This window comes from Ovis aries, chromosome 12, assembly GCF_016772045.2.
Source record: "Ovis aries strain OAR_USU_Benz2616 breed Rambouillet chromosome 12, ARS-UI_Ramb_v3.0, whole genome shotgun sequence".
Classification (NCBI taxonomy): Eukaryota; Metazoa; Chordata; class Mammalia; order Artiodactyla; family Bovidae; genus Ovis; species Ovis aries.
The window spans coordinates 29270930-29288707 of NC_056065.1; the positions used below are offsets into that span (position 1 = coordinate 29270930).

General features: G+C 35.2%; 1 protein-coding gene across 21 annotated transcripts in view; it reads right to left on the reverse strand.

Annotated features, from left to right (window-relative positions):
• CDC42BPA (CDC42 binding protein kinase alpha) overlaps positions 1-17778 on the reverse strand; it is a 298329-nt gene that overhangs the window by 30399 nt on the left and 250152 nt on the right. For 14 of the 21 annotated variants that reach the window (XM_004013640.6, XM_060396358.1, XM_060396357.1 and 11 more), the window contains 4 exons: positions 9374-9457; positions 6416-6521; positions 865-1001; positions 36-175 (listed from right to left, as the gene is read on the reverse strand). In XM_004013640.6, coding sequence (XP_004013689.2) covers positions 36-175; positions 865-1001; positions 6416-6521; positions 9374-9457 — 467 coding nt within the window. Of the gene's footprint in view, positions 1-35; positions 176-864; positions 1002-6415; positions 6522-9373; positions 9458-13568; positions 13674-17778 lie in introns of all 21 variants that reach the window. The other 7 variants (XM_012187158.5, XM_042257162.2, XM_042257159.2 and 4 more) reach the window with 1 other exon arrangement.

Here is a 17778-nt window from a genome sequence, read left to right on the forward strand (position 1 = left end):
CAGAGATACAAATATTTTCATCTCTGAAAACTTACCTCATGTCAATCACTTGACTGACTACAACACTGGGCTGAGATGCCTTTCCTTCGGCAATATCGTACAGAAAGAGCTTGAAGTCACAAACGACAGCCAGTGCTCTCTGCCATCCTTTCTTCACTCCAGCTGGCTTAGGGATCTTAGGCAAACAAACAAGCAAAACAACCAGAACTGAAATGTCAATCAGAACCCTTTTAATTACATATGTAACTGCAGGGTGAAAACCTAAAGACAACATACACATGTTGTAAGTCTGCCACTGTGGTTGGTAAAGTAGCAGATGGAACATATACATCATTAATAACATGAGCAAGCGTGACAACACATTCTTCAAACAAGGAATGACATTTGATTCTGAAAAATTTTTAACAGTACCATTTTAATTTTCTCTAGTAATTCATTAAAATAACATTCACAGATTTCTAAGTGGCATAAAAGCCAAATTTGGTAATAGGATGAAAGGCAGTGTACACTTTAAATATTATTCAAGATTATAAGTAAGATTACGTCTTGACAGTATCTCACACTTCATAAGAATATACCACCTCTCCAGCAAGACTAAGTGCTACAGACTCCTTTAAGGAGATTTAAACATCTGAACATTATGCTGTAGGGACAGTACAGACAATTTTGAGACACTCTGAAATTTATTCCAAGCAAAAACCAGGTTTTTGTGTTCAAATCATTTCTCTGAATGAAATAAAATTGTTAGGTGAATTTTATTCACTGAATTTTCGGTCAAGGACTATGTCTGTAAGGTAACTGACATTTCCTAATTCATTAATAAACCTTAAAAGATTAGTCTAAATCTAACCTAACCATACTTACCCTGACATGCCCTTCATATGCTGTTCCTATTCCTTTCTGTGGATCTATACCCAGAGGACCTTTTGTCTGTTCAGGAGGAACTGGACAAGCAGTTGGAGCTTTGTTGACACAAGTTATGTGACATGAAAATCCACACACTTTCGGAGGGGAAAAAAGAAACAGTGTTCAAGAAAAATTCATTTTTACAAAGAGAATACTCACTGAGCACTCATTATAGGCAAAGTGCCATGTTAGATGAATGATTATCTCTGGTTTTATTTTAAACCGTTTTTGTCATTTGGAGAGCTGATTCATTTGCTAATAGGTTCTTGCAAAGAGAAATAGTAAATACTTCTTTTCATTACTGTAATATTATTGTTCTGTGTTAACACTAGTGATCAAAATGAGAAGCAAATAAATGGCAACAAATCTAATCTTGAGACTAAAATGACCGTTTTAAACTGAATTCCTAAAAAAGCAGCTTCTGCAGTTCTAACTCTTCATCTCACTGCAGTTGGGTACTTATTCTGAAATTTCTCCTCTAGGAATCACTGATGGACATTAAATTACCTGACATTTCTGCAATATCTGGCAAACTTTACCAGTCCCTCTCTTTGAAATTTAAATTGCTCAATGATTAAAAAGGTATTTAAATTTTAGGAGTTGTTGATATTATTATATATATTTAAACTACTACTAAGATAATAACAATAGTTAACTTTCTTGGGTGTTTTAAATTTTTTGCAATAATATGCAATAATGTAAGATAGGCAAAATGATGGGATACTGAAAGAGGAACTCCCCAGGTCAGTAGGTGCCCAATATGCTACTGGATATCAGTTGAGAAATAACTCCAGAAAGAATAAAGGGATGGAGCCAAAGCAAACACAATACCCAGTTCTGGATGTGATTGGTGATAGAAGCAAGATCCGATGTTGTAAAGAGTAATATTGCATAGGAACCTGGAATGTCAGGTCCATGAATCAAGGCAAATTGGAAGTGGTCAAACAGGAGATGGTAAGAGTGAATGTCGACATTCTAGGAATCAGCGACTAAAATGGACTGGAATGGGTGAATTTAACTCAGATGACCATTATATCTACTACTGTGGGCAGGAATCCCTTAGAAGAAATGGAGTAGCCATCATGGTCAACAAAAGAGTCTGAAATGCAGTACTTGGATGCAATCTCAAAAACGACAGAATGATGTCTGTTGTTTCCAAGGCAAACCATTCAATATCACTTTAATCCAAGTCTATGCCCCAACCAGTAACACTGAAGAAGCTGAAGCTGAATGGTTCTATGAAGACCTACAAGACCTTGTAGAACTAACACCCAAAATAGATGTCCTTTTCATTATGGGGGACTGGAATGCAAAAGTAGGAAGTCAAGAAACACCTGGAGTAACAGGCAAATTTGGCCTTGGAATGTGGAATGAAGCAGGGCAAAGACTAATAGAGTTTTCCCAAGAAAATGCACTGGTCATAGCAAACACCCTCTTCCAACAACACAAGAGAAGACTCTACACATGGACATCACCAGATGGTCAACAGTGAAATCAGATTGATTATATTCTTTGCAGCCAAAGATGGAGAAGCTCTATACAGTCGACAAAAACAAGACCAGGAGCTGACTGTGGCTCAGATCATGAACTCCTTATTGCCAAATTCAGACTCAAATTGAAGAAAGTAGGGAAAACCACTAGACCATTCAGGTATGACCTAAATCAAATCCCTTATGATTATACAGTGGAAGTGAGAAAGCGATTTAAGGGACTAGATCTGATAGATAGAGTGCCTGATGAACTATGGACGGAGGTTCGTGACACTGTACAGGAGACAGGGATCAAGACCATCCCCATGGAAAAGAAATGCAAAAAAGCAAAATGGCTGTCTGAGGAGGCCTTACAAATAGCTGTGAAAAGAAGAGAAGCGAAAAGCAAAGGAGAAAAGGAAAGATACAAGCATCTGAATGCAGAGTTCCAAAGAATAGCAAGAAGAGATAAGAAAGCCTTCTTTAGCGATCAATGCAAAGAAATAGAGGAAAACAACAGAATGGGAAAGACTAGAGATATCTTCAAGAAAATTAGAGATACCAAGGGAACATTTCATGCAAAGATGGGCTTGATAAAGGACAGAAATGGTATGGACCTAACAGAAGCAGAAGATATCAAGAAGAGGTGGCAAGAATACACAGAAGAACTATACAAAAAAGATCTTCATGACCAAGATAACCACGATGGTGTGATCACTCACCTAGAGCCAGACATCTGGAATGTGAAGTCAAGTGGCCTTAGAAAGCATCACTACAAACAAAGCTAGTGGAGGTGATGGAATTCCAGTTGAGCTATTTCAGATCCTGAAAGATGATGCTGTGAAAGTGCTGCACTCAATATGCCAGCAAATTTGGAAACCTCAGCAGTGGCCATCGGACTGAAAAAGGTCAGTTTTCATTCCAATCCCAAAGAAAGGCAATGCCAAAGAATGCTCAAATTACTGCACAATTGCACTCATCTCACATGCTAGTAAAGTCATGCTCAAAATTCTCCAAGCCAGGCTTCAGCAATACGTGAACGGTGAACTTCCAGACGTTCAAGCTGATTTTAGAAAAGGCAGAGGAACCAGAGATCAAATTGCCAACATCTGCTGGATCATGGAAAAAGCAAGAGAGTTCCAGAAAACATCTATTTCTGCTTTATTGACTATGCCAAAGCCTTTGACTGTGTGGATCACAATAAACCGTGGAAAGTTCTGAAAGAAATGGGAATACAGACCACCTGACCTGCCTCTTGAGAAACCTATATGCAGGTCAGGAAGCAACAGTTAGAATTGGATATGGAACAACAGACTGGTTCCAAATAGGAAAAGGAGTACGTCAAGGCTGTATATTGTCACCCTGCTTATTTAACTTCTATGCAGAGTACATCATGAGAAACGCTGGACTGGAAGAAACACAAGCTGGAATCAAGATTGCTGGGAGAACTATCAATAACCTCAGATATGCAGATGATACCTCCCTTATGGCAGAAAGTGAAGAGGAGCTAAAAAGCCTCTTGATGAAAGTGAAAGAGGAGAGCAAAAAAGTTGGCTTAAAGCTCAACATTCAGAAAACAAAGATCATGGCATCTGGTCCCATCACTTCATAGGAAATAGATGGGGAAACAGTGGAAACAGTGTCAGACTTTATTTTTTTGGGCTCCAAAATCACTACAGATAGTGATTGCAGCCATGAAATTAAAAGACGCTTACTCCTTGGAAGAAAAGTTATGACCAACCTAGATAGCATATTCAAAAGCAGAGATGTTACTTTGCCAACAAAGGTCTGTCAAGTCAAGGCTACGGTTTTTCCTGTGGTCATGTACGGATGTGTGAGTTGCACTGTGAAGAAGGCTGAGCACCTAAGAATTGATGCTTTTGAACTGTGGTGTTGGAGAAGACTCTTGAGAGTCCCTTGGACTGCAAGGAGATCCAACCAGTCCATTCTGAAGGAGATCAGCCCTGGGCGTTCTTTGGAAGGAATGATGCTGAAGCTGAAACTCCAGTACTTTGGCCTCCTCATGCGAAGAGTTGACTCATTGGAAAAGACCCTGATGCTGGGAGGGATTCGGGGCGGGAGCAGAAGGGGACGACAGAGGATGAGATGGCTGGATCGCATCACTGACTCTATGCACGTGGGTCTGAGTGAACTCCGGGAGATGGTGCTGGACAGGGAGGCCTGACGTGCTGTGAGTCACGGTGTCACAAAGAGTCAGACAAGACTGAGCGACTGAACTGAACTGAACTGAAGATAGGTACAATACCACTATTTACATATGACTTTGCCTGGGTCACAGAACTCATAAATGACACGGCTGGAATTCAAAACCAGGCAGTCTGGCTCAGAGCCTGCATACATTACTATTAACACTACGGCCATGAGACCTCTTGATACTTATATGATGAACCTGAGATAACTAAAAATAAACTCTCTTCCATTGAGACTTGGTTGGTTGAGAATTAAAGAATTAAATATCTAAAATGAACAAGCTGGGTTGGAGGGGTGACAGACTAAGTATCTATTCAGACAATTCCTACTCTAAGGGGGATCCTGGAGAATATTTTGAAAGAATAAAAGTGGAGCTGAAGCGATAGCATCATGGGAACACATACACATGCGGAAATGAACTGAGTATCACAAATGGATATAAAACCAACAAAGAAGGAAGAGGGACTTGCATTAATTATCAAAAGCTATCCATCTTCTGTCACACAGCTCATTCACTTCTAAGTAGAGCATCTAACAAATTATAATTTGTTTTACTAAGCAAAATCTTACTTTCATCAGGTAATGGAAACAACAAAATTATTGCCTTATACTGGATCTAATTTAAATCAACCAAGAAGACTTAAAATGACAGGAATCTTGAGAGGTTATAACCACATTATATATTTATCAAAGCCTGGGCATAGTCTATGTGTCCCCACTGTTTTATAGGGTAGTTTCAAAGAGTCTGAAGAAAGACAGGCCCAATTTCATGGCATGGGACCTGAGAAGGGAAGAGAGTTGGAAAGATCTCAAAAATTCCTACTACAGAATTGCAAAGGATTCTGATTCATAAAAAATGACAAGGGACCTGAAGCCAAGTAGTTGCCCAGGATTCTTTCTGATCAACAGATTAAAAGAGTCACGTTTATAAGTACTGGCTAAGTTTCACAATGAGACAAGGCTTAAAAACTGTACAAATTCTTCCAGTAGACTTTAGACTCTTCCTAGTCAGTGACAGCTTATTCATTCTCAGATTATTTTGTTATCTTTATCTTTTACCTCCCCTTAATTATGTTTCCCAAGGCTTGGTCCTCATATTTATTCTCTTTTTCACTCTTATGTTTTCCTTGGAAAACATCATTCATATACATCACTTCACATATTCATACCTCAAATCTCTTATTTCTCATGTCTGCCCATTTTCTTTTGTTCTAAATCCAAGCATCTAAGAGACTAGTTAGGGTAATGCAATCTGGATCTTCTACGTGAGTTGTGAGAACTAGTCAAACATAGAACACTGTATCCCCAGTGCCTAAAAGCACAGAGCAGGCATTATGCAAGCATGTGATGGATGAATCAGTGACCGGTAGGGGAAAACCTCTGCTACTAACACTAGGAGTAAAATATCTTTTGAAGCATTATAGCAGACATTTAATATTTCTAAAAAGATACTGCATTGTTTACTTAATAATAACTTCTCTAACAAACTAAGCAAGAGTAAAATGAATAGATTCAAGAATAACTTTCACCTATTTTGTCATATAGGTTACCATTCAGGGGACCACAAATTCACCTCAATAATGAAACAAAGGTGAATGCAACATAAATATATCCCCCCTGGAACATGCTTCTAGGAACTATCTGTCTAGTTTCCAATATTCAACAGACTTTAGCAAGGCGCTCAGTTTATTATCCAAAGAAAAGCAAATGATTAAGTCAAATAAATAAACATTCATATACCTTCTAAAGAGAACAACGCTTTTTGATTACAATTTAGGGAGTAAACGTTAGGACTCTAAAGTCACATTTTCTTACTATTTAATTCTCACCTTCACAAGAACATCCTTGTCTTATCAAACCCACCATCAAAGAGGTACACTGATGACACTTGGTAGGAGTGGTAAAAGATTTGACAAAAAACTGATGAGTCTTGCGCTGCAAAACAAATTGATAAAAATCATTTAAAGGATTCCCATAAGGTGAACCTCTGTGAACACACCAGCTGCTATGTTTTCTAATTCAAAATTAGAATGATTTCTAATTCCTTTCTATAAATAATACGCTTCAAATATTTTTATTAGACAATATTGAGCTGGAGTGTTCTAAAGATAATATAAGAAGTTAAATGATAATCAACTGCTCTTGAATGCCACTTGAAAAGTTATAAAATAAATTGCAGTGTCCCCCCCCTACTCCCACAAATTTTGACTTCAGGGCCTTTGTAATTCCTCAGATTGTTCTTTGGCAATGAGTTGGGTAAAAGTTTCTATATTTATACCTATATAAAAAAAACAAATGGGCTTTTATATCTTTTTATGAAAGACAAAGAGTAACTTAAAACTCTTGTCCCTACTATAAATCACGTATTTGATTTTCTGGGACCAAAAACAAGTAATATGTTTAACAAACATCTTTCCTCCTTTGGAAGCAGGCAGTATTACACTTGAGCAGATAAAAACACACATGTATTATTCCAGAGACAGACTGAAAACCCAGCATTTAAAGCAGTCATGAGCTCTGGTCCAGCCTCAAACCAATCTATTTTAGGAGTTCCTTGGGACCTAGTTTCAAAGCAGCACCGGGATTTGACTTTATTCTAAGTAGAATACAGACTATCTTTCAATGGCTTTATAATTTTTGTATGTGGCTGATCAAGTCAAAGTGCAGACATTGTGCCAGTACTTCTCTATCATCTCATTTAATGGAGACAACGCCTCTGGGAAGATAGGTGTATTTCTTTTTATAGATGAAGAAAGTGAAACTCAGAGAGATTACATAAGTTCCTGATGAGTAGTTAGCTACTGGTAGAGTTAAAAGTCATGCCCAGATCTGATTCTGCCATCTTTCAAAGTCTGACTATTCAAAAACATGTAAATGAAAAATATGATCTTAAAAAAAAAAAATCAGACTGCATAAGACATAGTTAGCTCAATACTAAGGGCCGCTATGCCCTTAACAATGAACAAATACCTAATTTGTTAATATCACATCAATTTTTGTCCAACATTTCTCCTGTATACTGATCTTATTCTTACTTTTTTGCACTTTTAGCAACTATTTAGAGTAAAATTTCTACTGCTGATAACTTTTTCAGTTGTTCAAAATGAATTAATGAAACAATTCAGTTTGTTACTAATTTGTTCTGTAGGCTTTTAATACAGTGAAAGAGTAGTCAACTGCTCAAGGTAAGTAATTCTGTCCTTTTTTAGCTTTTTCCAAAAGATAAGAAGACATGTTTGAAATGACAGTAATAAAACAACTGTGCCAGTGACAAATTCAACAGTATTACTTCACACTCTCCAAAAATTACTTACAAAACACATTTATTATATACTTTTTCTCCAGAGATCTACTGAGAATATTATAATTTTAACTGAGTATGCAGCGATAGGAAATATAAACAACGTTTTAGCAGAACATTAATTTTAAATGATCAAGTGGCAGGTGCTGGTTAAACTGTAAGATGTAGACATGATTTATTAATAAAGATTAAAAAGCCCATGTTTCACTAATTCCAACTGAGGATAGTATAATATATAACATGTGCTCGTGCTAAGTTGCTTCAGGGGTGTCTGACTCTAGACTAGGGTCTATTCAGTCCTAAGTTCTAGACCACTTGGCTTCTGGAGGTTTCTAAGATCCCCTTTCTTGTCTTCTGGTCAATATCTGATTTCTAATACTTCCATAAAAGGTAGCTGGAGGAAGAAAAAAAAAAAGTCTAGTAAAAGGGCATTAAACCTAAAGCATGAACACATTAATTTTAGGTTATGCAGTAATTTGGAGTAAAATAAGAAATAACTATAACCTCAAAATTTAAAGAGGTGGATATGAAGACGTGTTCTTTTCATTCCAATTTGTCAGTGCTGCAGACTTCAAGCTACTCAATGGATGAGGTAAAATACTTTTAATAAGAGATGTGAGAACAAAGTAGAGCCAATCCTTTTTGAAAACTTACAAACTAGTGGTTGTACAATTAGGATTCAACACTATACAAGACAAGTAAAGGTGACTTTATCTGGAGCAAACCTTTCTTAAATAATTTTTAAATAACTTTTTTTACCTTTTAAATACTTTTATATTGAGATAATTGTAGAGTCAATCTTTTAGAAACCATGAAGTAACCTTTATTTTGTGGAGAGGGACAACAGGTGTACAAAAATTAAGTTAATATTCAGTCCATGAAATGTTATCACCAGAGCTTCGTGGAGGCCCCTCTAATTTAATTTGGTCTTACTTTCAAAAAAAATTCATCCTGAGGATCCACTGTCAATCTTTCCCCATGAAATCGATCACCCAATCTAACGTGATCTACACAGGTCCTTGGATATGTATATATCCTTAGGAATTAGAAATATTTGGGTGTTGATAACTTATATAAATGTGATTTTGTTACACTTCAGCCATATTTTACCTATTTTTCTCCTATTTCCAACTCTGCTAACATAAACAGCAGTAAGCATCTCTTTATGGTTCTGTGTAAAATGTTTTTCTTCAGGAAAGAGACGATTGGGTTAGATGGTATATGCTCATTCCATATTAACAGACTTCAAAACAGTGAATTTAAGAAGATGGAAATAAAGCAAAACAATTTGCATGTTTGCCCTACCTTTCTCAGTGGTGATTATTTCCATTCATATAGAATTTATTCTCTTTCTCAGCTTTTATGTTTGTAATTTTAAGGAAACCAGTAGTAAAAATCATGGTAAATACAAAAAGCAGAAGAAATCCATTCTCTCTCTCTCTCTTTGTTTTTTAGAACACACCATGCTTATAACTAGATTGAATACCTTCGGTGGAAAGCCAGTTGAACCAGGGCATCCCTTTTTCCTTAAGGTTGGTGTATGAACTGGAAGTGGAGTAGAGTCTACAGTCTGAATCCAGGGGAAAAGAGGAAATAAATGTCATAAAACACTCCATCTACTTCAAACATCACTAAAAATAAATGTAAGTATAGCCAAACAAAATAGCAATAAGGAAAAATTATCTCAAGGAACTAAAATTCTCACTGTTGGTAATTTAAATTCTGTCTGCAATATCTACAAATAAAACATTAGTATTTGTTCAATTTGTAAAAACTACTTCAATCTGGAAATTTAAAAATAAGTAAATTGTAAAAACTACTTCAATCTGGAAATTTAAAAATAAGTAAGTTGTAAAAGAGAATCTATAGACGAACATAAGAAAGTCATAGCATCTCATCTACATAAAAATGAGGATATTAAATTTTAATTTTCAAGTTCAACTGAAAATACCATATTAATTCTATAAAATATCTGAAAGTTTTTAATCAAGATTTATAATAAAAATATTTAGAAGAATCCTTTAACTCCTTTGACTTCTATATACAGAATGCATATTACACGTATGGAATACAATTCTGTGGATTTGTGTGTTTGTGTGCAGAGATTAAGAGAGAGTGAGTGAGCACCTGTGAGACAGATACAGAGATATACTGATTGATGGATTGATTAGTGGGATTTTGTGAAGAAAGTAATTTCTAAGAAGGTAGTTAGATTATTTAATATGATTGGAATTCAGAACTGACAGAAATTTAACTACAAGTTATATCTTTACTTTATTCAGTATTTCTATTAAGATATTTCTTTGAATGAAAGGATTTTACTGGATGCTATTGTGGTAAAAAGAGAGATCACTTATTAGCCAAGTGTAACAAAAATACACAAAGAATGACTTCCTTTAGGATGCTAAGCAAGCAAGAGGAGAAAGCTAGCTTTGTGTAGTTACAGAATATTCTAAAATATTAAGAGAAAAAATGAATGGTCCCTTTTTGTCTCTGTTACTATATAAGCTCCAAAACCCAAATACTTTATACATATGATAGCCTTAAAATGGAATTTAGGTGGGCTTCTCAGAGTTTTCTATTTAATTGTGAGTTTAGTTCAAATTTCAAGCTTGAAAAAAGTATTAAACTCAATTTAATATTAAAAAAAACCATGAAATAACAGAGTGGAATACAAAACCTTTTTGAAAGTTAATAAAGAAAAATTCACAGGAAACAGAATTGTCACTTGAATTTACACAGAAAGTCCAAGAGAAGTTTTCAGAATTAAAAGGAGTGAAGTAGGGGTGCTGAATTCAAGATCAACAGAATTCATAAAGAATAGCAACACCTAGTTTAAAAAACATTTTTAAAAGATCCCATTCACCAGAGCAATGAAAACCCTAAGGTATCTAGGAGCAATTCTAACAAGCAATTTGGAGCATATTCATGAAGAGAATAATGAAACTTCATTGAAGGATATAAAAGAGTACCTAGATATTGTTCATAGACCAAAAGGCCCAATACCACAAAGAGATGAATTCTCCTTAGATAATCTATAAATTTAAATCCAATCGAAAGCTTTACATGGAACCTACATGCTGAACCTGAAAATCATATATAAAACTGAAGGGTCAAGAAGTAAAGGAACAAGATACTTGGGAGTGGCTGATCATAATAGGCATCAGGAATTATTTTAAGACTACAATAAGACAATGTGACACTGGTGCAGAAATTGACAAAAAGAACAATGAAAGAGAATAGAGAATCCGCAGACAGACCCATTTATATAAAAAGCAGAGATAACTTTACAAATCAATAGGGGAAAAACAGGAGAACTGGTTGTTCATATGAGAAAAATAGATTAGTACCCCATTTCTCATAATACCTAATGACAAAGTTTAGTTTGTTTAAAGTCCCAAACACGTAAAAGCAAAGTTTAAAAACTTTTAGAAGAAAATATGCAAGATAATCTTTATAACTGCTGCATAGGGAAGAAATGTTTTAAAAAGACAAAAAGCAGAAGTCATAAAAGAAAAAATTGATAACTACATTAAAATAAAAACTGTTGCAAGACAAAAAGATATAAAAAATAAAAATTTTAAATAAGCCACAGACTGGAAGAAAATATTTGCCACGCATATAGCCAGCTAGGCATTAGTATCCAGAATACATAGAGAGCAATTACAAAACAACTGGAAAAATAATTCAATAGAACAACGGACAAAAGACATGAACAGGCAAATCACCAATGGTCAATAACACATAAAAAGATGTTGAATAACACTCGAAATCAGAGAAATGCAAATTAAAACAAAAATGCCACTCAATACCCATCAAATAGATAAAAGTTAATATCTGATAGTACGAAGGGTTGGAAGAATGTGGGGAAATAGAGGAACTCACTCACACACACTGCTGGTGGGAGTGAAAATGGGTCCAACCACTGTGGAAAATAATTTGACAAGATCTAGTTAAAGCTGAAATGCATATTCCACACAAGCCAATAATTCCACTTCTAGGTATATAGGCTAAACAAACTCTGCACATATGCAAAAGCAGACAGCTGTTAGGATGTTCACTTCAGCATGAATTGTAATAACAAACACTTGGCAACAACCTAAATATCCAACAACAGGAGAATGGATAAATAGTTGTGGTATATTCATACAATGAGATATAATGCAATAGTTGCAATGAATGAACTAAGCGGACATGTATCTTTATATGATGCAGATAACTTCTGTGTAAAATTTAAATATACAACAAACACAATTATATTATTGTTTATGAATACAAATGAAATAAACATGTAAAAGCAAGGAAGAAAAGGAGTACCTCGATTTCAGGTTATTCAGATATGCCTGGGAAAGGGGAGGGGAAATGGTATAGGGTAGGATGTTTCAAAAACTGTTTGGAATATTTTCTTTCTTTTTAATAGAAATTTTGGAGCAAAATGTTTATACATCTTAAATGTGTGGATGGTGGTTATGTGAGTGGTTGTAATATTATTTTCTGTATGCTTGAAATATTTTAACATTAAGATAAAAATGTATAAACTCAAAACATTTAAACAATGATAACCTAAAAAATCAGATGGTATCATCAACTTAACCTGTCTGAGGTAGTATACACCATAGGGTTGGGAAAAAATCAAGTTAGAATCTGACTACACCTCAAGCTTCACTTCAGACAGCTTTCCAAAGGGGACTCTCTGCTTCACCTGGAATGCCAGACACAGCTCTGAAGACCAAGTGGGAGGCAAAGGAGCTATGTCAGAACTGTCATGTTTGAGTAAATAATCAGAACTGCATCTGAGTCCGGAGAAGCCAATGGCAACCCACTCCAGTAATCTTGCCTGGGAAATCCCATGGACGGAGGAGCCTGGTGGGCTGCAGTCCATGGGGTCGCTAAGAGTCAGGCACGACTGAGCGACTTCACTTTCACTTTTCACTTTCATGCATTGGAGAAGGAAATGGCAACGCACTCCAGTGTTCTTGCCTGGAGAATCCCAGGGACGGGGGAGCCTGGTGGGCTGCTGTCTCTGGGGTCGCATAGAGTCAGACACGACTGAAGCGACTTAGCAGCAGCAGCATCTGAGTCAGGATGGCATTAACTGAGGAATAATATATCCTTCTGACTTGTTGAGAAAAAGATCTCTGTTGAGAAAATTGACTAACTGGCTGTTTAAAATCATATACTTACTTACGGTGCAAATACAACACTCTTTTTGCAGTATTAAAAGGCATGGTTTAGTCGCATACCTGTTGCTGATTAACACTTATAATAAACTACTGAGTTGCCAGCAGTGGCAGTTTTAAGTTCTGCTTATGAAGGAACAGTTATGTCGTATCTTCATTAGATTTATTAGAATTAAATTATGAGAATGACACCTGACATTGCCATGTATCTATAGCGTTTATCTGTCCTCTGTTCAATATAGCTCTCTACTTAAAATATAGATCACTTTAAAATTAAAAAGTTCTTATCTATTTCAGGTTGAAATTGGGGGGACCCTTTTTTACTTCAGTTTTACAGTCCTATCTATATTATAAATCAAATGTAATGATCTCCAATATGCTGTGATTTATTACACAAAACATTTATTAAAAGGAAGAGTGTCAGATTTCACTTGTTTTTGCAAGTCCCTCTTTCCTGACACAAGTGAAAAATTGAGGAGCAAGACTGCTCCAATGAGGCACCTTAACTGGCTCAGCTTCACTAGATGTGGAAGGAGAGGTGGACCTTGACTGGATGTAAAACTTGACGTTCGGATTCCGTACATATGTGTTCTCAACGGGATCAGTCTAGGAAAATAAGTCAGGAAAAACACAAACCCAAGACATCACTTTTAAACAATGTGTAGCTCTTAGTAAATTTCTTCAAGGCATGATCATGGCAACATTCTCAAGAAAGGAGAATAACAAACTTCAGTCTGAATATTCACAATAGGGATGTGTCATCATACAGACGCATAACCACCAGCTTTAAAGAAAGGTTAAGATAACAACATTTAACAAAATGCTCCAATCTTCACCACTCATCTGTTACTTTGAGCTACTGTATGTTCTTTACTTGTATTTCACAAAATAAATCATATAAGTGAAATAAATGCAGAGTACATAACAGAAATATGTTCTGCAGATTAGGAATAATTTTGTCCTTGGTAAGAATGAAACTTGGTTTGCTATAAGGCATTAGTTGAAAGGAAAACTAACTTGTCAGCTTTGTCACTAAATTAAATCCTCTTTTTATTTTGCAGCAGTAGAAATATTCACACTTATATTCAGTTGCACCATTTTAACCAAGTATTTTTAGTAGCTGAAGATGCTTTGGGTTAAAATTTAGCATAAATGGTCCTATGGAGCACACTGATTGATGATACATTCAGCTTTGCAATTTTCAGAATTACCAGGATTGGGTTTTTTAAATGAAAGGCAATTAAGATGACTTGGGAGGATTAGGAAACTGGTTTCAAATATGTTGTACAGCAAGAACAATGCTTAGATTAGCATTTGCTGTAAATCATCATTTATTATGGATCATAAGAGCAATCAGCTTAAGGATTAAATATATACTACAAAGGTTTTAAAAAAATTTCTTTGTTATAATTATGGTTCCTATTTCAGGGACTGGCTATCTGGCTGGCCAGTCCTGGAGTGGCCCTCTGCTGGTGCCCACATGTGGCCTCCCTTGGTAGTGGGCACGGGCAGGTATTCCGGCAAATTACAAGGAAAGACTTTGGTGGGGCCAACTAAGATGGCCACCAGCTGGGCCTTAAACCATCAGCTGTCAGATTAGGGAGAGGTGGGGAGAGGTGGGGTGCCCGGGAAGGGCACCAGGGGACTGGGCGCAGCAGCCATGTGCAACAGCCAGGAGAAAACTGAACTACTGAACTGGCACATCCCAGCTGTATGTTAGCTCAGTGTGCGAGATGTGGATAATTTCATAGAGCCAGTATGCCTTAAAGGCGGGGGAGCCAGGCCCCAATTTCTTCTCTTGACTCCAAACTCAGTACTCCTTGTTGTACCAAGGAACCTCCACAGCAGACATATTTAAAACGATTTAAGATCACGGAGGCTGACAAGGAACTTTGACCAGGAACAGACAGTAAGGAAGCAAATGGAACTCCAGACAAATTTTGCCTAGCTCACAATTTCACAGAGGGACAGCGATGGAGAAAGTTATCCATCTTACCTGTTAATCTGAACTATGACCCTAGGTTGGGAATAAGGCAAAAAAAAAGTCTTTTATTTTCTAAAAATCTCCTTCTGGTTTCCCTAAGATTATATAAGTTGTAAGCTGATAAAAAGTTTATGGGTGAGTGGGTTCAATTAAAATGGAATTGATAAGCAAAGCAATACTGATAAATTTTACACTAATAAGAATTTTAAAACTTTTCAAATAATCAAGAGTTAATGATCTCATAAAGTTTCAAAGAAGTGTCCAAATAGAGGATTTGCTACTTGAAAAAAATTGGATTATTTTAAGAAAATGTAAGCTTCTGACCTGTCACACAGAAGCCTTTAGCTCACAGCTTAAAAGACATAAAATCAGAAGTTCCTATATGAAGGATAATGCTGTTTAAAAAAGGTGATAAAGAGAATTCAGAAATGATTTGGTTCTATTTAGATTGAAATAGATTTTAAAATAAGACAGTGAGTTAAGACCATAAAAATTTTCAGGGAGAAGAAAATTTAATATAGCTAATATAGTGGCTTTGTTCCTCTGGGTCCAATTACTTTAAAAATCTTCAAAAATGAGAAAGGTAAGAGACTGCTGCTTCTAATAGTACTGGCTGAAACTTTAAAGCAGGCCTGCACTTTGTGCCATAGGGACACAAGCTGACAGAATTTGGACACACTGTTTTATATACTTTCTTGTGCTAAAATTGGGATATACCACTTTAAGCCATATGTGTTCTAATGAGATGTTCACATCATGACAACTGTCAAATCTAAAAATCAAGTTGGTAGCTAAAATATTTACTAATATACTTCATGACCCTATGAAAATGTGACATTATGACAGTTTAATATTGGCAAAGGAAAAAAAAACATCATCACAGCTTAATCCATAATTACATAAATCAGTGACTCTTAAGGAATGATTGAGGTTTTAAGCACATACCTCTTGGCCCTTCCGAAGAATTACTGTCATTTATAAATCTTTTTCTCCTAACACATTTTTGCTCATCAATAAAATGACAAAACAACAGAAATGAGAACAGATTTTAAAATTATTTTCCTAGTTGAAAGAGATCAAAACTGGTTATTCAGGAGTGGAAAACATTAAAATTTTAAAAATAACTCATCCTAAATAGAGTAAAATTGAATAATGAAAATTTCCACACTAACTTTTTGGAGCTTTATGCTGTTAGAGTAAAAATAAATTCCAGAGATTAAACAAAATCAAGTTAATTTTGTTTAACAAAATTCAAAGTAAGAAATACCGAAATAATATTTTGAAATGGCATTAACTGACCAAATTAAAGAGTTGAACTATGCCATTTACAATGATACTGTGATTTAACAAAAAACATGCATATATAAGTGAAGTTTAAAAATTACCACTTTATTTTCCAAGTGTGTTTCTCATAAAAATAAGGACACAAAAGTTTGGTAAAGATGAATAAACTCACGGCAAAAAATATCAAACTTAAAAAAAAAATCAAACTTAAAATATCAAAATATCAAACTTAAAAAAAAATTTCCCATGTCTTTTAAAAGACTAATAAAAGCTAATAGCTAATTAGATTAATAGGTTTTAATATTTTCTTCCCTTTCTGGATTACTACCAGTGTAAACAACATCTCAAAAGAGGTTACCATTAACAAGAAAAATACAGTACTGCTTACATATTCCCTTCAGCAAAATGTTAACCCCAACACAACTATGCTTTTAAGATGTTATTAATTTTATCTATAATTACATGCTACCAATGCCTTTATAATTAATGGCTGATTCTAGCTACTAAAAGCAATTAATTTTACTAAACTTTCAGAATACTCAATGATTATATGCCAGGATTTACAGAGAGCCTAAAACTAATTTTAATAATTAACTGGCAATGATTTAGGTATAATATGACAGCAAAGCAATTGATTAATAGCATTTAGCTACTTTTACCTTTGAAACAAATATAATTAATATTCTATTAAAACTAAGGAAGTTAAAAATTCTTTGTGCTATAAAAATAATTATAGCATTAAATGTAAGCAATGACTTAATAATGCAGGAAAAGCTAATAAATATGATATACCAAAATATCATAGCAGAGATATCTTAAATTGATAATTGAGTTTATGATTATAGAAAGAATGATAAAAGGGGGAAATAATAAGGAACAATAAATAGCTTATATTAATTGGACAATATATTGTGATATAATCCAAAGGAAGATTTTTGGAAACAGATCTTAACTGAATGGTATAAGCAATCTTGGTTCGATCCCTGGGTCGGGAAGATCCCTTGGAGAAGGGCATGGTAACCCACTCCAGTATTCTTGCCTGGAGATTTTCATGCACCAAGGAGTCTGGTGGGCTATAGTCCATGGGGGTCGCAAAGAATTGGACACGACTGAGCAACTAACACACTAACAATAATAAGCAATTCACTCAATATTTTATAAGCTGTGATCTACTGAGAAACCTATTTATGCAAAAGTAATTCTATTTTTCGATTAACTGATTCTTTTTTCCAAGTAAACATACTTTTAAGGAGTTATTCTGATGAATAAGCATTAGAAATATTTACTATACTTAAATGTCACTTTTACTTAATGCTCTACTGTTTGGAAAAAAAAGCAGAAAAGCCTAATATCAGCATATTATTCACAATGCATAACAAAGTCATGTAAAAAGTCCATAATGTTTCCTGAATTTATTAGGACTTCTCTGATGAATAACCCACA